The sequence below is a fragment of the Andrographis paniculata genome, unplaced genomic scaffold, assembly GCF_009805555.1.
Source record: "Andrographis paniculata isolate CXL003 unplaced genomic scaffold, ASM980555v1 Contig62END, whole genome shotgun sequence".
NCBI classification, from domain to species: Eukaryota; Viridiplantae; Streptophyta; class Magnoliopsida; order Lamiales; family Acanthaceae; genus Andrographis; species Andrographis paniculata.
Genome location: NW_026137598.1, coordinates 8,458,709 through 8,482,470, shown reverse-complemented (window position 1 = coordinate 8,482,470; position 23,762 = coordinate 8,458,709). Strand labels below are relative to the sequence as shown.

The following is a 23,762-nucleotide window of genomic DNA, read 5'->3' as shown; positions in this document are numbered from 1 at the left end:
ACATATATATATATATTTAAACTGTAAATTATGAGTTATAATAAACTTATAATGGCACCCTCTAAACTATATATAACATCATTTTTGTGTAATAGTTATAATTAAATACAATAACCTTATCATTATAAACTTTTTGTAATCATGAGAAAGAAAACAAAGGAGTTTGTATATTGTTTTCATTAATACTAGAATAAATATTAGTTATTTAATTACTTCATATAAGTATTCATTTGGCTTTAATACAATATATATATATATATTCTATACATTTATATATAAGAAAACAAATACATATTACTATTTAATTATGCCAACATGATTATAAAATATACATGAGCATTTATCATTGCTATATAATAGATTTTGTATCAAATGATTGAAAAATGATATAACTATTGGTCTTTTTTAATAAGATAAATGAAAGTATTTTGAATTTTGAATTTATTTTTTTTGAAATAGAAAATTTAAAAATAGTGGTAGGTCAAGTATTATGAAATAATTACATTCAACACATAATCATTTATTATAATAGTATTTTTATTATAATATTAAATCATTTTTAGTTATCGTAGCCATTATTTATACTAATTTATATTACAATAATTATTTTAAAACAACATAGATATATTTATATATCAAAGGGGAATACTAATTTGATATTAGTTCACAAATACAGTAATTATCTATGGTGATAATAAAACCATATGCACTGATATGAAATTATATAAAATAAAACAATTAAAATGTGATAAAAATCTTATAATAGATATAATAATGAAATAAAAGTTCGTTGTGCTAATGTGCGCCCCCCTTTTTTTTTTTTTAATATTATTATTATTATTATTACGTTATTTTTAAATGTTAGATCATTGAAGTGGTCAGCAATGGCATAATTTGTGTGCTTCGGCTGAGATTTCTATACGGCATTTTGTGGGGTTTGTGGCGCGGTAATTGTTTTATACCTTTTTGCCAGATTACAGTGTTTTTTTTATTCATTCCTGCTATTGTTAATATTATTGGTGCTATCTGATTCGAGTTTTGCTTTGCTTTTGTTTGCTTGCTTGCTTCTTCTACAGTGGCGAGAAGCAAATTATTATTGTTATTCTCCTTTTCCTTTTTTCTGGTTTGAAGGTCAAGTTTTGTGATCTGCAATCCTCCGTTCTTTTGTGGCCTCCAGTGTGATTTTGAGCTCGCCTCTTCGACGGGTTCTGAACGATTTTGTTGAAAAAAAATTGTTCTTGAAGAGAGAGTAGAAAGAATATTCTGTAGTAGTCTTGACTATTCGGATTCAGCTGATCTTTTGAGTCCTTTCGCCCTCACAATTTTGTTGGGTTTTAAGTTTAAGGAAAAAGGGTAGCAAGTGGGGTTATTTTGCTTTGGCGATTTGGGTTTTCTTACGAAGTCGTAATTATTTGTTTCTGAAATGGGTTTGAGTTGTTTTGGGTGCTGTGTGGGAATTTGAATCTGGGTTGCGGTTGAGGGACTGATTAATTTGGGGGATTGCGAAATTTCGGAAGTTTTGGATGATTTTCTTTCTTTTTTTTTTTTGGGATTTTGGTTTCTTGGGTGAATAGAAGATGGGATTAGGAGATGATGGCTTAAAATTGAAGCATCGGAGTAATTCCAAGAAATCAATGGAGAGGAGGAAAAAGGTTGATGATGACGACGACGATGATGATGCTGCAGATATTTCTTGTTGGCTTAAGTTAAGGTGTATTGGTTGCTGTATACCTTCAAGATCTAAAGTTGAAAACTCCATTAGTGGCATCAGCACTCTGGGTAATCAATCAATTAATCATCCCTTTCCCCCTTACCACCTAATGTTGTTTGCAGTGCAGGTTATGGTGGTGCTGATGAATTTTAAAGCTTGTTTTCGCTTCTTTATTGCATATTGTTACTTACTTTTGGTTCATAGAGTGTCGAATTATTAAGTGCTTTTGTGTTGGAGTTCTCTACTAATTGGAGAGCTAATTAAGGTTTATTTTATGTATTGTGAATTCTACTAAAGATTGAGGTTTAATCATTAGAGATGAATGAGTTTGATAGTTCAATGCTCAGGTCAATGATCTGTTCCCTGGTGAAGGAACTTTGGGGTATTCTGTTAGACGTGCCCTAGATGAAATGATGACAAAAATGTCGGGATCTTTTAGTTCATCTTGGCGTGAATATGAATTTAGTGAAGGGAGAATTTTTTCATCTCCATGTATGATTGAACATCCATGGAGTTTCTTTTTTGTTGTTGGTTAAAATGTTGGTATCATTATGATGTTTTCGTGTGCTTTCGTTAGTTGGTTTGATCTAAAACAAGTTGTCAAAGGTGAATCTTTAGAGCAATAATATTTGGTGAAATTCAGTTGATAAAGTTGCCAAAGTTCTCGGGCTGAAAGTTTCACTGCTGTTGTGTATGTTGCGTATGATCCTAGTTAATATAGCGCAGTTCTTTTTCCGTCGATAATTAATAATATATTGCATCGATGTTACCCATCTCTTAACTCCTATTACATGCTTTCCTGTGTACAGAAAGTAAATTGACAAATAATACGAGCATAGAACCACCGTTGACCCCGGCAATCCCATCAACAACCACAAGCAATGCCGAAAGCAATTCTTCCAGCACCAAACTTGAAGAAGAGCTTAAAGTTTCTTCCCGGCTGCGCAAGTTTACATTCAATGACCTTAAGTTGGCAACAAGAAATTTCAGACCAGAATCTCTTCTCGGTGAAGGAGGGTTTGGTTGTGTATTTAAAGGATGGGTTGAAGAAAATGGCACTGCGCCAGTTAAACCCGGGACTGGACTTACTGTTGCTGTCAAAACCCTGAACCACGACGGGCTTCAGGGTCACAAAGAATGGCTGGTTTGACACACTTCTTATTTTTCATTTATAATCGCTGATGGCTGTTTTAGTTCCCTATAGTTCTGACTTTGTACTTTGTTTTCCAGGCTGAAGTAAATTTTTTGGGTGACCTTGTGCATCCGAATTTAGTTAAATTAATCGGTTACTGTATTGAAGATGATCAGAGACTTCTAGTCTATGAGTTCATGCCTAGAGGAAGCTTGGAGAACCACCTTTTCCGAAGTAAGCATATGGCCAGCTGTCTTCTATGTTGTTGCATTTTATCTCGGAAAACCTTGTAAAGTTCGATTTGGCATGTGGATTATACCTGTTTGCTAACTGTAGGGTCGCTGCCACTTCCATGGTCGATCCGGATGAAAATTGCTCTGGGTGCCGCCAAAGGTCTCGCCTTTCTCCACGAGGAAGCAGACAGACCAGTCATTTATCGTGATTTTAAAACATCAAACATCTTGTTAGATGCTGTAAGAACCTCAGTCACGAAATTTGTTGGTTTGCTATGTAGCTGCTAATTTGATTGTCTTCATATTCATCTAACTCTTTTTTCCAGGAATACAATGCCAAATTATCAGATTTCGGACTTGCTAAAGACGCTCCTGATGAAGGAAAAACCCATGTTTCTACTCGCGTCATGGGAACTTACGGCTATGCAGCGCCTGAATATGTCATGACAGGCAGGAAACGGTTCTACCGGCTGCGTGCACAGTGCCTTCTTGTATTCAGTTGGTATCTTATGTGCTGATCATGTTGTGGTTGTATTTATGCAGGACATCTGACATCGAAAAGTGACGTGTACAGCTTTGGTGTCGTCCTGCTTGAAATGCTTACAGGCAGAAGATCGATGGACAAGAACCGACCCAATGGGGAGCACAATCTCGTCGAATGGGCTAGGCCTCATCTGTGTGATAGAAAACGGTTCTACCGTTTAATAGATCCCCGCCTCGAAGGTCATTTCTCCATTAAAGGTGCCCAAAAAGCTGCGCAGATAGCGGCGCGCTGCCTTAGCCGAGACTCCAAGGCCCGGCCACTCATGAGCGAAGTGGTCGAAGCTTTGAAACCTCTACCAAACCTCAAGGACATGGCGAGCTCATCCTACTACTTTCAGACGATGCAAGCAGACCGAGTTAGCGCCAGCCCGAATGGGAAAAATGGCTTCAGAACACAGGGCTCTTTCGTCAGAAACGGACAGCCACATCCGAGAAGCCTGTCGATACCAAATGGCACCGGTGCCGGCGTGCAAGCTTCACCATTTCATCAATCTGCTCAGAATTCACCGAAACCAAATGGTAAACAATAGTATTCCAGTGTATGTTCATTCTCTAAGCTCCTCTTCTGCTCGATTGATTCAATATGTATAACTCGGAAGAAGAACTGGCGAAGAACACATTCCAGTTCCAGTGTGATGATGTGAATTGGAATGGGAATGAGGACCAAGAATCACAATCTTTGTGCGTGCAGTGTAGTGTAGTGTAAATCTTACATGGAACGGAATTGTGTTTTAGGGTGGATGGATGATCTGATGCGTTGATTGTGAACGCCGTAACGGGCAAATGCTGGTTGCTGCTCTTAGGGTTAGAGATGGATGGAAATATGGAATTGATGACTGTAATTACCTTTTCTCCTTGTGACTGACGACGACGACTCCATGAATGCTTCTTATGATGGATGGTTCTTTTCCAGTCACAGTCTATTTTTTATCTTGTGATGAATGCAATGCAGGTTTCACTTTTTGGCAAACATGATTTGTAAACAAGTTGCCAATTTTCTAATCACAAAAAATCCCCTACCACTCAAGGTGCTCAATCAAACTCAATCAAGCTGACCCGGGACTGTTTGATCTCAAAAGTATTGCAGCCTTGTCCAAACTGAGTTACAATAGTGGTTCGGGCCGGGCTGATCCAAACACAATCAAGATTGAAATGCCATCAGGCCCGACCCGAGCCACTTCGCCTGCCACTAACTGAAAGTTAGTCTGATTGGAATTACCAATGCACCTTGTCTGCCATAAAGACAGCGGGTTTACAGGCAGATGTATGTCTATATGTATGTATATACAGATGTATGAGAAGCGTTGGTCTGCTGCATGATGAGAAACATCAAAGCACTCAATTTTATTAGGGTTCTTATTCTTAACGTTCATATCTGCGTTGTTTCTTTGTCCCTGTCAAACAATGTACGATCCCATTCCTTCAAGAATATCCCACTCCCATCCCCAGCATCAGGTTCTGAATCTTTTGCCTTTGATTCGGATAGCAACGGACCTTACACAGGTCTCAATGATGGAAGGATCGTCAAGTACCATGGCCACAAAACAGGCTTTCTTGACTTCGCCACAACTGCCCCAAACAGGTACACAACACTTACTACACTTACAAGCTAATTAAACCATCTGGCATATTAACTTTGACAACAAATTCAAATCCTTTCTTTGTCAGATCCAAGGAGCTCTGCGATGGGACTAATGGGGATGACTTGAAACGAGGGCTTTTATGTGGGAGACCACTTGGCTTGGAATTCAACCACAAGACAAGGGAGCTCTACATCGTCGATGCTTTCCAGGGACTCATGGTGGTCGGCGCTAATGGCGGCCTTGCCAACCTCCCCCGTGGAAGAGACGGAGTGCCCTTCGATGCTCCAGACGCCATTGCTATCAATCCCATCACCGGCCACGTTTATTTTACAGATGTCGGCGCCATTTTCTTCAAAACCACGTAACCAATCTTCCATGGAGGTCAAATTTAAAGCTAAACTTTCCAAACAAGTCTTTACACATCTTTTCTGTAGGAACATGTCGGAAATCCTCCAGAGCGGAGACACAGGAGGACGACTGCTGAAATACAATCCCAAGACCAAGCAGAGAACGGTTGTGCTGACAGGGCTGTCGGTGCCGAACGGGGTGGCTGTCAGCAGGGATGGATCCTTTGTCCTGATTTCAGAATACATAGCCTGCAGGATAAGGAGGCTCTGGCTGACGGGTTCCAGAGCTAATAGTTGGGATATATTTGCACAACTTCCGGGGAATCCCGACAACATCAAGAGAACCAAAACAGGGGATTTCTGGGTGCCTGTCAACATACAGAAACTGTATCCTAAGCTTGTTAGTTTTCCTTTGGGGCAGAAGATTAATGTCCATGGTGAGATCGTGGAGACAGTGAATTTCTACAGAGAGTATAATTCTACGTATGTTACTGAAGTTCAGGAACACGAGGGATCATTGTACGTGGCTTCAGTGTATACTCATTCTGTAGGTGTTTACAGGGGGATTACCTGTTGATGTGATTTTCCAATTAAAACGGAAACTTGAATCTACTTATTGATTGGCGAATCCCTTTAATTGAAGATTTCATGGTAGTCCATAAAGATCTGTCTATCCGACCCCAAGAATCACCATAGACAATATAGGATTGACTATATATAGTTTATGGGCTACATTCTCCAGACATTTCCTATATCAGACATTAGCCTGCCTGGACATGATTTTCATTTCCGCGGCCTTATGGCGAAACTAGTTTTGTGTGAACATTAACATTGCATCAGCATATGTTTCGTGTATTACACGAGGAGAGAACAAATAAAGCGAATCACACGGCATGATTCGCCGGGACAAAAATAAGACTAGAAAACTAGGACAGGAACAACTACTTGTTATGTTATAGACTTATAGTAGCAAAACAAGAAAAGCCAAAAAGATTAATTACAATGGCACTTACTAGTAAGAAGTATTCATTGCTCTTCCTCTGCATCGTCGCCTCGTTGGCTGCTGCAGCTGCCGATGATGTCAATGCTACGCTGGCAGAAATCTACAGGAAGAAGGCTGCAGATTCTTACGACGAATCCCTGAAGGCGTACAATCCCAACCCCCACGGAGCCACCGATGAATTTAACCAACTTGTTGGCAAGTATGCTGCTGTTTATCTTGCCCCGCCATTGTTACTTCAATTTAGTTACAGGCCGAGAATGAAAAGATGATGATCAATGTTAATAATGTAGGTCATTGATCAAACAAAATGTGACGAGGAGGCACCTGAAAGAAGGCGAGTGCAAGGCCACAAATCCCATCGATCGATGCTGGCGCTGCGACCCCAACTGGGCTAAGAACAGGAAGAAGCTCGCCGACTGTGCCCGCGGATTCGGGCACGACACCACCGGAGGCAAGAAAGGGAAGTTCTACATGGTGAATGATCCGACCGACGACGACATGGACCACCCGAAAGAGGGGACTCTCCGGCACGCAGTCATCCAGGAGGAACCGCTGTGGATCATATTCTCGCACAGCATGGTGATCACGCTGAAACAGGAGCTGATGTTCACCTGCGACAAGACCATCGATGGCAGAGGAGTGCAGGTCCACATCGCCCATGGCGCCGGCCTGACAATCCAGTTCGTGCACAACGTCATCATCCACAACATCTGGGTTCACAACATTGTGCCCAGGGCCGGCGGGATGATTCGGGACACGCTCAAGCACGTGGGGCTGCGCACCGCCAGCGACGGCGACGCCATCAGCATCTACAGCTCCAACCATGTCTGGATCGACCATGTTTCCTTGGCCAAGAGCTCCGACGGCCTCATCGACGTCATTGAGGGATCCACCGCCATAACCATCTCCAACTGCAAATTCAACCACCACAACGATGTATGTAATCTGTAGATAAATTGAATCCAATCGATTTCAATAACTATCGAAGTTACCGATTCAATTTCCGGCAGGTGATGCTGCTGGGCGCACACGACAGCGATGCGAAAGACGCGATTATGCAAGTGACGATCGCCTTCAATCGATTCGGGATAGGTTTGATTCAGAGGATGCCGAGGGCACGATGGGGATTTGCGCACGTCGTCAACAACGATTACTCCCATTGGGAACTTTACGCCATTGGAGGGAGCGCTCATCCCACCATCATCAGCCAGGGAAATCGATTTAGGGCATCCAATTACAGATACACAAAGGAGGTCACAAAAAGGGATTATGCTCCCAAGAGCGAGTGGATAAAATGGCAATGGCGGTCGGAAGGGGACCTGTTCAAGAACGGAGCTTTCTTCACGGAATCAGGGCCACCGCTGAAGCATGAAAATAGCCCATTGACAGGGATGAATCTGGTGAAGTTCAAGCCCGGCACATTCGCCGGGAGGCTCACGCGCAGCGCCGGTGCACTCAGATGCCGCACCGGCAAACTCTGCTGATTCTTTCGCCGGGGAGTTCTTTATCATTTTGTACGGAAATGCTTTTCTTTGGGGTAGCCATCGAAACGACGACTGTAGGAACATCTTCCTCCTCCTTCCCCATTTCTTTTTCTTCCCTGCGGTTCTTTGTGTATATATATATCAGTGTAACTGTAAAGGAGATTCGCAGTAGTAGAAATAGAAATCAATTACTCGGTTATCCGAATATTTTCTAACCTAATCAGCCAATTATCAAATACTATCAAAATCCACACCAAACAATAAAACAAATGTAAATCTGCGGCGAGATGAATTCAGTCAGAGCTGCCTGAATGTAAAAATTAGTTTGTTTAATATACACGTTCGACTCTCTGAATGATAACTAATATCTGAGCTAATCAAGAACTCCAAGATCATTGATAAACCCAACAAATAGAATGCATGGGTCTAATGTATTTTACTGAGGTAGGCAAAAGAGAGTACAATAAATATGTAAATTTTATAACGAATTTGAGCTTTATAATGAAATAAAGGGATGTCGAGTCTGGGCCTAAAATCTATGTAAATGTCACACAAGATGAATAATGTATGTCAGAGATTTGAACCCTAGCGGTAACCATCCTTACGGGACTAAATGTGTTATATATGTTCATTGAGAATACTATAGCTTTTGTTAAATGTGTGCACTCTTCAATTTTGTAGAAAATAGTAGTTTTATTTACCTATCACTAATTTTTACTTAAAACTATTTTAAAAAATTATTCTATATAAACATGTACTTCAAAATACAAGGCTCTATCTATATAAATATTTTTAGAATTTTTTATATTATTTCTAATTTTTAATTATCATAGTATGAATTTTTCATCATAAAAAACATCTAATCAATCATTATTTCTTACTTTCAATTCTAAAATTTCTATAACTCAAGTGGAACTTTAAATAAAGTTTTGTGAATGATTTTATATTTGTAAATTTCTTCCATACACGAGCACGGCGAAAGAAAATTGGATCGAGGCTTAGTGGGGGTCGTTACGTATTAGTGAAACACGTGTACATGACCTCACACGTGGCAATCATATAATTCTACCCTTGATGGAAATTTAGTAAACACAGATATGTAGGTTCCATTCTGCCTGGAGCTTAGATGGTGGAATCAAAGCATAATAATATCACAACATTTGGCCGAAGAAAATCATCTCGAGTTTTTTGAGGAAGAAGACGACTGCTACGGCGTGGGCGTACTGGTAATCATGCAATTCTCTTCTCATGCAAATAACATCTTTTCTCGTTTCCTTCATTCTTCATTATCACACCAAGGAGTTTCTATCGGTAAAAAAATAAAAGATGTATTTTTGTTGGAATTGGAATTTGAATGACGATTCACGTCGATCTGAAAGTAGTTTCTTGAAATTTCGTCCATGATTATGGAGTAATCCTCATAATCGTTAATGCATTGTTAATGAATTGGATCTGTAATTAAACCATGAGGAGGGTAATGATAGGCACCTGTTTGAATAAGTGCCTAAACGAAGAATATAATGAAATGTGTATATATATTGAATTGAGACGATGAGTTCGTAGCCTCTAATCTTTGTGTATCTCTGCCCGACTTGTGGCGAAGAAATGGCGGCTGCACAAGAACCATCAAACCGACAGAATTTGCAAAGCTATGATGCTTATTTCGAGATGGTACAAAAGAAAAAGAAGCTACCTAGTTCATTACAAGAGTCTCTTACAGATTCCTTTGCCAAAATTCCTGCATCATTCTTCCCACAAGTCCCTGGAGGCAAAGGTAATCGGTACCATAGACAATTGTTAACCCCCTAGTTTTTTAACACTTGTCAGTTGCCTTACAGTTTGTTTGCTGCAGTAATTGAGATTCTAGGAAACACATCCATTGGCGATGCAGTTAAAATCTTGTCTGAATCCAACATTCTCTCGGCTCCTGTAGTCAATCCTGACTCCAGGGATAATGTAGATTGGAGGAAAAGATATTTGGGGATTGTGGATTACTCTGCTATCGTGCTCTGGGTAATGCAGAATGCAGAGATTGCAGCAGCAGCTCTGTCCACCACCTCTGCAGCTGCTGCTGGGGTCGGGACCGGCGCCGCCGGTGCACTTGGTGCCCTGGCTTTCGGAGCCACTGGTCCTCTAGCTGTCGCCGGTCTTACAGCCGCTGCAGTTGGGGCGGCGGTGGTGGGAGGTGTGGCGGCTGAAAAAGGAATGGGAAGAGATGCCCCGACTGCTGCTAATAAGCTAGGGGAGGATTTCTACAAGGTTATCCTCCACGAGGAGCCGTTTAAGTCGACCACGGTAAATAATTTAGGGGCATGATTCTTTGGACATATACAAATATTGTAATTAGTGGTTACACATTTAAGATTGATTAAATACAATGTTGTATCAGGTGCTTTCGATCCTTAAGTCCTACCGGTGGGCGCCATTTGTTCCTGTAGGTCCGGACAGTTCAATGTTGAGTGTAATGTTACTGCTGTCCAAGTACAGGCTGAGGAATGTGCCGATGATTGAGACGGGGAAAGCCTCCATTAAGAACTTCATTACACAATCTGCTGTAGTGCAGGGCCTCCAGGCATGCAAAGGAAGGGATTGGTTCGATTGCATATCTTCCTGCTCTCTGCCTCAATTAGGACTACCTTTGATGTCTCCTGATCAGGTTGTCATGGTCGGACACGATGAATTGATACTGGAAGCATTCAATAAAATGAAAGACAAGCAAATCGGAGGGCTGGCGGTGACGGAGGGGGCAACAAGAAAAATATGCGGCAACATAAGCATAAGAGATATTCGATTCTTGTTGCTGAAACCTGAACTCTTTTCGAATTTCAGGTTGTTTGTTATAGGTTGGATTCCAATTGATGTGATAAAATTGATATAGTATTTGTTAACGTTTGTGGTCATTGAAATTGCAGGAAACTGACTGTAGAGGACTTCATGAGCGTAGTGTGGTCGGAGACGAATGAGACGGGGAAGACGGTGAAGCCGATCACGTGCAAGGCCGATGCAAGTCTTGGAGAGGTGATAGACACACTTGCTTCCAGGGCAGTTCATCGGATCTATGTAGTGAACGAGGTGGAGGAGGTGGTGGGCGTCATTACATTAAGGGATGTCATCTCGTGCTTCATCTTTGAGCCACCAAACTTCTTCGATAACTACTTTGGATTTGCAGCAAAGGAACTATTGAGTGAGTGATTACACATTAATTGCATGCATGTTGGTGTTGGATTATCATATCATTATTACTTATATAGAAGGATAATATTAACAAGACTCTTGGTTGGGTTTCGATTTGTTGTGTTGAATTTCACTTGCATTTATGTATATGTTTATTTGATGATTTTATTTGGTTTCTTATATTAATTTGTATCAATAATTTCAAAATTCTATCAATCAGATGAAAGTCCATATAAATAAATAATAAAATACATCAAAATTGAATTTACCCTTTTTACAAAATAATAATGTCGCTTAGTGCTAATGGATATTAATTAATGTGGATGACGATGATGAATTTAATTACAATTTACAAGACAAGCGACAGATTGGGCAGGAGGGGTTTCCCCTTAACCAGCCAGCGCCTGATACACTCACTCTCCATGGAATTCATGGTGGCACCTTGTCAGTAGTCAGCCTCCACCTCCCCCCCATCAAATCTAATATTATTATTATTATTATTCAACTCTCGCAGACAAATACAGCACTCATCGTCTACAGCTTCCAGCCACGACGTGTCTCTATCCAAATAATCCAACGGCGGCGCCACCCCCATCCTCTCAATTCGGCACGTGCCGATGGACGATCATCACCGGAACTCGAACATTCATCCTCGTGGCGGACTTCGGCATCGATCTGATCCCTGCTGTTGCTCTCTCTAATGCATAGGTCACCAGCTGCTCTCGCCAATCGGCCATATTCCGATCGCCCCCATCATCATCCTTGGAGCCGTTGCCGGAAACCCGTTGATTCGATCGTTGAGGATATTGAAGCACGCCGACCGCAACTCCGGCGGCTTCGGAAAGAGTCCATTCCTCTACAATGCAAGTGGCAGTGAGAAAGATTCTGACTCGGAACCTATTAAAATTAGGGTTCGGGAACAGATATCTGCATTGGGTATCATTAGGGTTCCAATATAATATTTGAGACCAACAAGACTCGCAGCAATTATAGAGCGCCATCGTGGAATGATCGATCGATCATATAAAGCAAGTTCTGAATACGTTAACAAATATAACTAACGTTGAACACGAAGAGATCAAATGCCAGATTCAACAGTTCATCACAACCATAACTTGACAAGTAATCAACTAAGAATTTACAGCTACACAAGAGGATAGAAGAAGCCTGCCAGGGACCAAAATTATGGGCGCGAACAAGCTCGAGCTCGTTCATGTTACAATCTCCGTTGCGAAGGCAATGGAGAAGCCAAAGCTGTCTTATTCAGAGCTCTGTGCTGTTTCATCGAAGAAGCAGAATTTACTGGACGAGCAGAGGTCTCCTCTGTTTTGGGATGAACATTCGCCTTTTTCGGGTTTTGTAGCTGCTCGAGTGTGGACAACACCTCCGCCATCCGTGGCCTGAGCTTCGGCTCGATGCTCAGGCACTGCACCGCGATAGTTGCAGCAATGTAGGCTCCTTTCTGAGGGTACTGCCCCCCTAATCTTGTATCCATGATCCGGAACAATCTTCTCCGGTCGTTCATATATGGTTTCGCCCAGTCGACTAGGTTCTGCTCTATGCCAACCTTAGTTTTGTCGACAGCACGGCGCCCGGATAGCAGCTCGAGTAAAACAACCCCAAAACTGTACACATCGCTCTTTGCTGTCAATCGACCAGTGGCAACATACTCCGGCGCTGCGTATCCGTGTGTGCCTATTACTTGAGTCGATACATGTGTTCGGTCGCCAGTTGGACCGGCTTTAGCTAAACCAAAGTCCGACAACTTTGAATTGAACTCCTGGATGTGAACAGACATAAATTAGATATTGTGAAGCCATTGTGAGTACGATATGAACTGCGACAACATACCCCATCCAGAAGAATGTTGGATGTCTTAAAATCTCTGTATATCACTTGTTCTTCGGCTTCGTGCAGAAATGCGAGGCCTCTGGCTGCACCTACGGCAACCTTGATCCGAGTAGCCCAGTTCAGGGGTTGAGGACCTCCTGCAATGTACAATTTGGATTAAACAACGAATGTTTCAAGAGTTTCCACAGCAAGAGATACATACTTCTGAACAAATGATTCTCCAAGCTTCCTTTGGGCATGAACTCATATGCTAGAAGCCGGTTGTCCCCGTCAGAACAGTATCCGATAAGCTTAACTAAGTTTGGATGGTGAAGTTGGCCCAGATAATTGACTTCCGCCTGCATTTCACAGTTTTGTGTTACCTAAAACAGACAATGAAACCAATATCACAAGACAAGTATACAACAGTAAACATATGGATCACTAACCAACCACTCTTTGTGGCCTTGGAATCCCTCCGGCTTCAACTTCTTTACAGCGATCACCAATCCGGATCCAGGCTTTGCTGCGGTGAGGGAGTGTTCATCAATCCATCCTTTGAATACGCAGCCAAATCCTCCCTCGCCAAGAAGACTGTCAGGACGAAAGTTTCTGGTTGCATTCTTTAACTCATTAAAAGTGAAGGCCTTAACGTGAGGGGATGATAGGATCTCTGCTTCTGAACGTGGTGTGGGGAGGCTTTCTGCACTGCTTTTCCGACTATACAATGGAATTCCTATGTTGAAAGGAGCAGGAGAATTACTCATTTTGCTGGGAAACCTCGAAGCTTCTAAAGCAAACACAAGTGCATCAGCAAACTCATACATAAATATATGGAACATCACGATATCTAAACAATTCAATCAGTGAAGAGAGTTTTTTATTCTGAGGTTTTCATCATACCAGAAACTGGAATTACAAGGAAAGAAATCGAGGTTATTGACAACAAAATTTATCATATCAATCTAATTACTCAACGTTATGAATTCATTCGTAAGCTTTCCTAAGAATAAATAACAGAATCAGAAGAAATCAACTAACCGGACGGGATACTCAGAGTGGCATCAACTCTTGCCGACGAACTGAAGCAGGTCCCCATAATTATCACCTCTTCCGATCGAGCACAACAACAATAATACACCACCGATCGATCTCCAACAGTTATCGGTATATGTATATGTATATATAAGAAAAGTAATCAAACAGCAGCAGCAGCAACAACAAAAGGCGAAAACGAATTCAAAATCGGTTGGAAATAATAAGAGGTTTAAAAAATTCTTGAAGAAGGAGAAAAGGGGAATGGAATCCTGCATAGAATTCCGAGAGACGTGAAGAAAAGGGAACATTGATAAAGAAACATGAAGGGTGGCCTTAACTTCCTTCACCAAATTGCTGCACCTGCATCGCTTCTGCACTTCACTGCACAGCACTCGTTTCGTTATCCCTTCCCATCGCAGTGAATGAGTAACTCAGTGCTGTCCTACCTAATAAATAATAACTAGTAATAAATACACACACATATATATATATATATATGACAAAATGATCATTTATACCTTTCAACAGCACATCTCCCTTAACCTCAATTATCTAATATATATGTCATATTATGATACATGTGTCCATTATTACGATCTTAAAAGGAAGAAAGGACTACAACGGTCGACCAAAAATCTTGTCCAACCTACAATCAAATGATTTTATTTTATCGAATTACGTACTTAAAAAACTATTAGGACGCACACAAAATTATAATAAATATCGCAACATGGTATATTATGGCCTATATCGTCAATTTCCTTCTAGTTCAATAAATAAACGGAGTGTAAATTTGTTTGAGAATTAAAAGGCACAACTTAATAGCTAGCTTACCAGACTCTATGTATAGAATTTATTTTTGAATATATATATATATAATATTTTAGTTTTTATCTAAGTTTTTTTTTTTTTTTTTTTTTAAAAAAAAATTATATTTGGAATTTGTACACGCGTGTACATATTAGAGTTGGACAGCATTATTCTTTGTGGGGTAAGAATTGGGTGGTGCTTACCCTCACTGGACCCACCAATAACATTCGAGACCGGAGATTACAAAACCAATCGTTTACATCCACGTGTGCATACATCACGAGATGAAACAAATAAAAAATACGCAGAAAGATCATTACACCAGATTGAAGAGGGATCAAATAACTCCTCTTCGACACACCATTGTTGTCACTTTGTTGACAATGTCTGTACAATATTGGCTCATGTCATGTACCCAAAACAATGAGCAGTACAACATATCTATAGATACATATAGATATAAAAATATATAGGCTATAGCTACATCCTTAATAGTAACAAGAAATACAAACAAAAGAATCATCACAAACACACACACACACACACACAAAGCAATAATGCAGATCACAGCGATCGATCTTGATAGTTGGAACTACTAGAATGCTCCGTTGCATTCTAGTCGATCAGATTGCGTCGTGTCAGGCCTAATGGTAAAAACTTAGGTCAAGATGGCTGCATGCAACACAAGGATGAAAGAAATCCTAAAATGATATCGAAAAGAACTCCACACTGGATGATGAGTTCGCGGCGATTCAGAACTCTGCATACGTAGTTTGTAAGATAAACAAGTGAAGTGGATCATAGGCAATGTAACAGGGACCTCTTGCAGGGTGGAGGATGGGAAGCATTCATGATCGGACTTATCGGAGGCGAATCCATTCCTAGAGTCTTCATCAAGAAATGCTTCTCCTGCACATTTTAAGGCCTGGATTCTTTCAGAAAGGACATAAGTAATTGTTGGTGGAATACATTAATGTTGTCAAGAGTTCTTACGCTTTCGGAAAACTGTGGGCTGGGAATTGCTGCTGCAAATGCTCTGAACAATGGCGTGACTTGAAGAGGGGAGGTGAATTCTGTGTAAGAAGCTCCTTCATTGCCTTTCAGGTCACTTGCTGCCATGTTTTCAACTGAATCAGATTTACATATGTCGATCCTTAGATGAGTCTTTCGGTTTATGATAAGAAAGTGTATACTTAATGTAATTCTACCTTGATGATCGTATTGATCCAGCTGCGAATGTTGGTGTTCTTCTGTTTTACTGCCCGGAGTTTTAGATATCAGAGTCGATCCTGTACTGAGTTCGGAGCTTGTAGGGGATGACTCATACACAGCTGACTCACTTTCTTTGTTTCCTCTCAGATAATCTCCTCGAACCTGCGCACATCCATTTTATACATTAAGAGCGTCGTCGTAAGAAGCAATGCAGATCAAACTAGTATCACTCACCATCTGTTCATTCTCAAGGCTCAAATCTGTTTTCTCTTCATTGACTTCAACTGCAACTGAACTGAGCACCTTGGGATCATCTTTTTCAAGAAACGATTGGCCAGGTAAGTTTTCCATAGCTGCAATAATATAAAATGTCAAAACACACAATCTTTCGATTCTAAGTCCATCTTGTATGAACAGAAAAGTCTGCCCAACTCACATCCATCGCATGGTGCCTCAACAGGCAGCTGAGTGGGGAATTTAGCCTCAGATTCTACCGAAAATGAAAGTCTACACAGACATTACCAATGCTATGTTATTTCACAGCGAAGATCGGTCCTTAAAAAGATATTTCACAACAATGTAGAAAGTTTACATTCACTATATACCTTATCCTTTTAATAGGTTCATCACTTTTAGGGCTCCAATCTGCAATGTATCCATTATGAGATAAAACCCTTTTGTTGTTTAAATGAATGTAAGACTCAGTATTGTTTTGTTCTGCTAAAGGTTCCCTCTTTGCCCTCTTCTTGCAGAGAGTGGTGAACCTATTCTTCACAGCATTATCAGTTCTGCGAATAAATAATCGATTTAACTACTAGAACAATCATGCATAGCTCTTGGGGATTAAGGAAACCATACAGCCACTCTGTCAGACATTACCTGCCTGAAACAACCTTTGCGATCTCAGTCCACCTGTTTCCATATATCTTCTGTGCCTGCAAGAATTTTAATCAGTTCAGAGCTTATAAATGAACAGGTGTTGTCCAACAAAGAATTTCCTAAACAAAATACCAGATTGTTTCGAGAAAAAGGACTGGTAAGATTTCACGCACCTCACATAAGAGCTTATCTTCCTCCGGCGACCATCCTCCTTTCTTGAAATCAGAATTTAAATAAGTGAACCATCTGGTTTATGACAGTGCATTCAAATCATGAGCAAGAAGCAATAACAGAATTCCTTGAGAGTAAACAGATTGATTGCTAACTGAGGTGTCTCCAACCTTCTTCGACATTGTCTTGTTGTTTTATCGTTGAATTTTGATGCAATGATCACCCAACTATAACAAGAGTTCAAATTTCACTCAGCTTCATGCTATAAACAGGAAGAACATCTTTACAACAACAATGTATGAACCGGGAAATTTAAAGACTAATGAATCAAGTAATGTTTACTTGTGAGTTCCATGTTCTCGAATCTGCTTTCGAAGAATATCATCTTCCTGCAAAACAAACAATCCAATTGAATCGGATACATCAATTGAGCGAAAACCAGCAAATGCAGAGGGATGTTCGCGAAAAGGATCACCTCCTGAGACCATGAGACAATCCGCCTTTCCTTGTGCTTCTGCTCTTGAGTATTACTCGAATCAATATCACTGTTCTTGTCTACCTTGTGCTTCATAATCTATGGAGCTCTGTGTATTCCTCCTCTTCCTTTTTTGCATGCTCAAAAACAGCAAGAACCATACAGACAGAATAAAATAACAAGAAACCCACCCTCTGAAAAAGATGGTCTTTTGCCCACCCCTTGACCCAAGAAAAAAAATTGGATCCTTTTTATCGCCCTCTGCTTTCTGTGAAGCAAAACGTCGAGCACTTAGAGGGCAAGATAGGATTCCATTCGATAGTTACATGAAAGAATCCTGAAATTACGAATTGCCCTTTTAGCAGCGGCATCGAGATTTGGGAAAGAAGACCACCATACATACAAACACAATACAAGCTGTAAATTGCAGTGCTCAGAAATTGTGCAGACAGATTAAAATATAGAATAAAATAAATACAGAGTAGTAGTTTGAAAAAAGCAATAGAAAATCGAGAAGAACGCTGAAATCCACGAGAGTGAAATTAATGATGGACACCCCACCCCACCCCACCCCCCACTGTCGCCCATCATCATAATCTCTCTGCACACATATGATTAGATGATTTAGATAGATGTTTTGTATCTAAGCCCGACATGTTGGAAAACAGTGTTTGAATGGTCAGACCAACATGCATGTGGGAGCTGGATTAATGGTAGTTTGAAATTCAGTTGGAATTTGAAGGATCAGAATATGTGAGTCAGTCAGATGGAATCTTCATGGAATTAATATTAACAATGCACATCACTTGAGATGAGGTGCGTGCAACCCACGTGATACACGGTAATAATTAACTCTGCTACAAAACTTGCTCGTTTGTCTGACCATTCAAACACTGTTTTCCAGAATTATCATAATATATTCCTATATCTTTTACTCCACTGGTTATTCTTCCCGAAAATGGGGTTGCACTTGTACTGATTTTCAGGCATCATCTACGACGACTATCATACGAGGAGGAGGGAATATTATATTATATACTATAATTAATTAATTAATTAATTGGTTAATATTCATTCAAACATTATACTGTAAAATTAAATATAAGCACTGGTCTGAACCAGCCTAACAACTGCCATAATTAACGACCCTAGTTAAGTGAAGTGAAGTGAAGCCTACAAAAATTGAAGGAGCAGTGGGCCTGGATTTGGGCTGATGAAATGGGCCATCACATATCTGCATTAGATTTGGCCCACTTATGTTAGACCATTATTAAAAGTAGTTTACTAATTAAACCATGATAATAATGACGTAGTAATATTTTAAAAATACAAGGCATAAATAAATATTACAAAAATCAGTAGTACTATTCTAGTAAGGTGTGGAACCTACTTTTTATTTGTTGAATTGGACGTAACTATTATCATGATCATCAATTATTGGATTAAATTGGTCGATATTCAATATAAATAAATGACAACACCAAGACGTCTGTTCATTTCAAATGCATGTGAAAATTGGTCATTTCTGTATATCATAATTCACTAGGAAGCTATGTGTGTATGTCTGAAGCTGAATAAAAATATATAATATGAGTGACTAGTGCACAGTATCAATCCACGTATCATATCAAAATTCCATCAATATATATTATTGTGGACATAAAATTTAAATTGGATAATGATATTGATAATCGATTCTCATCCTGTGACGTGGCATTCATTAATTTATGTGTATAAGAACAAGCAAACAAATAACAACAAAAGATAAGAAATTAAATAACAACAATGACTAGTGCACGTTTTTTTTTTTTTTTTTTTTTTTATTTTTTCCACAATAATATATGCAGTGGCAATGTATATCAAATATTTTCGATATATTAATTAGTTGTGAATTAGGCATCCAATAATTTCCAATTTAAAAGATGTGACAGTTTGTTTCCAATCAATTTTTGTATCTGATTGGGAACAAATTTTTAGTTGAGGAAAGGATCTCATTCTCCACTTTTGCTCTTCTTTAATAATTGATTAAGGGAGATTTTCCATTAACCGGCATACATCAATGTATCTGGACATCATACTTTTTTATTTTATTTTTATTTATTTACCTCCAAAATTACCTGGCCAATATTTTACTATTAATTTCATTAAAATAATGAGCTCGTTCATTTTTTACTATAAAAAATAAATTTATGTTGATATTAATATTGTCCATGCATCACGCCTTATTGGATTAAGAGTCCAGTAAAGGATGATCTAATGGTCTAGGAGTTAGACTTGTGACCGTGGATTCATGGGTTCAAACCTCCGACTCCTCAAGTCAGCTGATACAAAAAATAAATAAATTAAAAAAAAAAGATTATCTCCCACTGAAATTATGATTGAGAAATGTGAATGAATTTAGATTGTTAAAATGGAATAAATATATTCCCATTTCCCAAAACCCCACTCGTTAACAGAATCGAATATATGCCTCCCACAACATACATCTAATATTTATAATATAATATATAATTAATATTATAGTAGTGTGGTAATTCAATTTCATTGACAATATAATGAATTATATTCAATTTAACAATTAAATATATGACATGGGCAAAAAACAGAAGGTGGTGTGTTTTGCTTTGCCTTGTGGGCTTTGATAAGGCAAATAGAAAAAATAAATAAAGAAATTTATATTTTTTGCACTTGAAAGTACTTTATTAGTTGCCGAAAGGGCCCCACTTCCAATCTAAAATAAGCACCCTACATACCACATGGCCAGCCCTTCATCTCTTAATAATAATAATAATAATAATAATAATAATAATAATAATATACTCTATAATTTTATTTTATTTTTTTAAAAAAATAATATTTTTATTTTATGTATTTCCATATTTAAGAAATAAAAATAAAGCAGAAAAGTCAAAAACAACCACTTTTCTGTGGAAAACCCAAAAAGCCGAGAAAAGAGATAAAAAGACATTTCAAAATTCCACCAATTAATTAAATAATAAAGATTGTAATTAGCCCAATAAACCTTTCGCACCGCCCAATGATGGGGCACATGTGCACGTGCCTTCCCACCCGACACGTGGACCGAATTCATTGGACGCGCGATGCAAGAAAAAACACATTGCTTGGTTTTCAAGTTTGTGTGTGTGTGTTTTTTGTCATAATAATAAACAAAGCCTTATTTACTTTTATATCAGTGAATAATAACAATGATAAATTTAATAAACAAATATGAAAATGATGAAAGTATTTTAGGAACTCATCATGGGCACGTATATTCACATATTGCGATCATTGTGTCCTTTCCGTATGTTGGAAGATTAGAATGAATTAATATTAAAATTTTGTGCTAAGACTTGAAAATGGTCACCTATTCAATTTTATTTTATATTTTAAATGTTCATAAAGTAGAATACATACTATTAAATTAACTCCAATGGGATTAAAGCCGGCATTGGCGGCCATTGGTTAAAAAGTTAATTTGGCTCATAAAATATTTATTTATACACTTATAATAAAATTATTTAATTACGAAATAAGAGAAAAGATTGGGTGCTTTTAGGAGCATGGGTTCGAAATGGAAGCTACCCACGTGCGCCGACACGTGGCTCAGAGAGCGAGGAAGGTGTCTCACTCTCATTGGTCCAATCATTACTTATTTTGAATGACTGGAAAAAAGAATAAATAAATAAAAGCTAAAATGTATTTTCATTTGTGTAACTAGTATTTAAAATTAAAAAAATTATGTATTTTTTAATGGACGAAAATAAAAGTATATGATTAAAAATATGAACACACAAAGCTTATATCATATGAATAACATAAATCATTTAACTACGAAATATTATAGAACAAATATATATTTATATTAATATATATATAGAATTTTATGTATGTTTATATCTATTTTCATACAATAATAATAATAGAAACCCACATTTTGCTGGCAAAATCGACTCCATTCTTTTTGTCCAATTTCTTTAATATTTAATATATAATATATATATATATATATTACTTTATAAAATATTAATCAAATGCACCACCGTGGTGGAGTTATGTATACAAATTCAAACGAATTTCTGATCAATAAAAAACATCACTTAATTGGATTGAACAATGGGAATTAATAATAATAATAATAATAATAAATCTATCAGATAATAAAATAATGAGAGTTGTGGATGATTTCATACAAATTAAAATATATCAATTGCCAACTGGCAGGACCACAATTAAAAGATTAGTTGGAACTACATTCTGAGCCATACATACAACTCGTTCTATTCTCTATATCTCAAATCATGCACACAAATAATGTAAAAAAAAATAAAACAAATATATACATTAAATTGAAGTAACTGGATAATAGTCATTTCCACACACAGTCAGTCTATCACGTAGCCTATAATATACCTATCAAATAATATAAACCATACATTATTAACGTGCCTAAAAAAATATCGGACCTGCTGCGACAAGTATTAAATATTCGTTAAACATAATATTTTATTTATTGGAAATATTATTCTTATGTATTACTATAACTTTTTTCGGGATCGAATATTACAAAGATAAATATGAAGATGCAAGCGAATAAAGTCATGTATTTATTTATATACTACTACTATATAGTTATCAAATTGAAATTGAGTTACTTTAGGCAATGGTCAAAAAATTTACGTCCTGCTTTTTATTCAAAATGTTTATCAACTTTGATCTTATCCGTTTACAGCCTCGTCATTTACATCGGGGGCTGACTGTCATTGTTAAGAATAATAAAAAAATAATTTATTTAACTTGGGTATTATAGCTAGGACTTGAAACCTGCAATGCGTTTTTATTTTTTTTATTACATCTATATTTAAATATTTATACTGCTAACAATAAATGATATCCATTACATATAGTCTGATCAATTATATTTCGAGTCACGTGATGTTCATGTATTTTGTTTATTATTTTTAAAATTTTCAAAAAATCTCAAAAAAGTCTATCTACTAAATAGAGCCTTTTAATTTTTATTTTATTTATTTATTTTTTACTATATAGGAAATTTTCTCAAACTATTATCTGAATAGGAGGCTACAAAATTGTTACGAGGTCAAGTACACTGAACTTAGCTTCAACAGTCAACCCATTAATACATTTAATTAATTCTTCAACCCCCCCCTCAACTTGTCTAAATATTACTTTAACCTCGCTCTTTATATTCAACAAAAATAATTAAAACCGAACATATGTAACGCTGTATTAATTGATACAAGAAATTAGGCCCAAGTTAATTTTTTTTTTTTAATTTTCAATTTCATTCAATAATATTATTTAATTTATATATAAATACTATATAATCATAATTTAAGATTTAAAAGAACTATTTAAACACAATTTTATGGCATTTAACACTATTTAAAAATCATATTCTATAGTTATAAAAATTCAAATTCAATATATATTTACTAAAATATGAATTTAAAAAATCAATAAAACACACGTGTCATATCCAACTAGGATTAGAATCCATGTGGCAGGGTGGGTCCTAGTCCACAACGTCCCCAATAATTCCAAACCAAAATTATTATTATTATTATCATTAAATTTTTTTCTAAAAAAGTAAAAAGAAAAGTAAGAAGAAATAAATGGAAAGGATCTAAAAAATAAAATAGCATGAAATAGAAGCAAAAATGGTTCATGTGTTGTTAGAAACCCAATGATGAAAACAAACACCAATTTAGTAATTGCATACCTACTTGTGACACCCATCCTCAATTAATAACTACTTTTATTATAAATAAATAATAATAATAATAATAAAAAATGTCAAATATAGGGACCATTTTTTCATTTTTATATTACTGAGATGTATTTTGCCTTCGCCCACTTATTTATACTAATTAATTAATATTAAAAAAATGTAATTAAAGGCTGCTTGTCTATTTATTTATTTTATGCACATTATTATGACTATTCTTAAAAAAATTTGTATACGTTTGTTTGGAACACCAACAAAACACAAAATACCAATCAGAATTATTATAATATTAAAAAATTGGTATTACTTCACCGAAATATCTTTACATAAAAATAAACTAAAATTACAGCTAATATAATACAAAAATATAAAGAGAGAGAGAGAGAGA

The 23,762-nt window shown here is 37.6% G+C and overlaps 6 protein-coding genes across 8 annotated transcripts; 4 read left to right on the top strand and 2 right to left on the bottom strand.

Moving 5' to 3' along the window:
• The first annotated feature begins 976 nt into the window (after positions 1-976).
• Positions 977-4,542, top strand: LOC127260623 (serine/threonine-protein kinase PBL34-like). Its single transcript, XM_051288454.1, has 6 exons — positions 977-1,779; positions 2,521-2,855; positions 2,942-3,077; positions 3,180-3,316; positions 3,403-3,526; positions 3,620-4,542. Exons 1-6 carry the CDS (start codon positions 1,578-1,580, stop codon positions 4,147-4,149), a joined length of 1,464 nt encoding a protein of 487 aa, XP_051144411.1. The 5' UTR covers positions 977-1,577; the 3' UTR covers positions 4,150-4,542.
• Positions 4,543-4,664: 122 nt separating this feature from the next.
• On the top strand, positions 4,665-6,271 carry LOC127260628 (protein STRICTOSIDINE SYNTHASE-LIKE 12-like). Its single transcript, XM_051288462.1, has 3 exons — positions 4,665-5,201; positions 5,288-5,563; positions 5,637-6,271. Exons 1-3 carry the CDS (start codon positions 4,936-4,938, stop codon positions 6,124-6,126), a joined length of 1,032 nt encoding a protein of 343 aa, XP_051144419.1. The 5' UTR covers positions 4,665-4,935; the 3' UTR covers positions 6,127-6,271.
• A 267-nt stretch (positions 6,272-6,538) lies between these two features.
• On the top strand, positions 6,539-8,320 carry LOC127260625 (pectate lyase-like). The gene is made up of 3 exons (XM_051288457.1): positions 6,539-6,751; positions 6,843-7,488; positions 7,563-8,320. The coding sequence occupies exons 1-3, from the start codon at positions 6,552-6,554 to the stop codon at positions 8,034-8,036; spliced, it is 1,320 nt and encodes a 439-aa protein (XP_051144414.1). The 5' UTR covers positions 6,539-6,551; the 3' UTR covers positions 8,037-8,320.
• Positions 8,321-9,139: 819 nt separating this feature from the next.
• On the top strand, positions 9,140-11,377 carry LOC127260624 (SNF1-related protein kinase regulatory subunit gamma-1-like). Its single transcript, XM_051288455.1, has 5 exons — positions 9,140-9,262; positions 9,640-9,810; positions 9,889-10,331; positions 10,426-10,865; positions 10,949-11,377. The coding sequence occupies exons 2-5, from the start codon at positions 9,642-9,644 to the stop codon at positions 11,226-11,228; spliced, it is 1,332 nt and encodes a 443-aa protein (XP_051144412.1). The 5' UTR covers positions 9,140-9,262; positions 9,640-9,641; the 3' UTR covers positions 11,229-11,377.
• Positions 11,378-12,215: 838 nt separating this feature from the next.
• Positions 12,216-14,524, bottom strand: LOC127260626 (probable serine/threonine-protein kinase PBL3). Of its 2 annotated transcripts, none has more exons than XM_051288458.1 (5): positions 14,082-14,524; positions 13,490-13,830; positions 13,264-13,399; positions 13,062-13,198; positions 12,216-12,990 (listed from the first exon to the last, which is right to left on the bottom strand). In XM_051288458.1, the coding sequence occupies exons 1-5, from the start codon at positions 14,137-14,139 to the stop codon at positions 12,427-12,429; spliced, it is 1,236 nt and encodes a 411-aa protein (XP_051144415.1). In that variant the 5' UTR covers positions 14,140-14,524; the 3' UTR covers positions 12,216-12,426. The 2 variants fall into 2 exon arrangements, with proteins under 2 accessions (XP_051144415.1, XP_051144416.1); XM_051288459.1 differs by having other exon boundaries at positions 13,490-13,827.
• A 1,021-nt stretch (positions 14,525-15,545) lies between these two features.
• Positions 15,546-18,176, bottom strand: LOC127260627 (transcription factor MYB124-like). 2 transcript variants are annotated; one of them, XM_051288460.1, is made up of 11 exons: positions 17,626-18,176; positions 17,493-17,539; positions 17,321-17,377; positions 17,153-17,225; positions 16,980-17,035; positions 16,706-16,888; positions 16,537-16,607; positions 16,335-16,453; positions 16,097-16,262; positions 15,882-16,015; positions 15,546-15,797 (listed from the first exon to the last, which is right to left on the bottom strand). In XM_051288460.1, the coding sequence occupies exons 1-11, from the start codon at positions 17,719-17,721 to the stop codon at positions 15,687-15,689; spliced, it is 1,113 nt and encodes a 370-aa protein (XP_051144417.1). In that variant the 5' UTR covers positions 17,722-18,176; the 3' UTR covers positions 15,546-15,686. The 2 variants fall into 2 exon arrangements, with proteins under 2 accessions (XP_051144417.1, XP_051144418.1); XM_051288461.1 differs by having other exon boundaries at positions 15,882-16,000; positions 17,626-18,175.
• Positions 18,177-23,762: the final 5,586 nt, after the last annotated feature.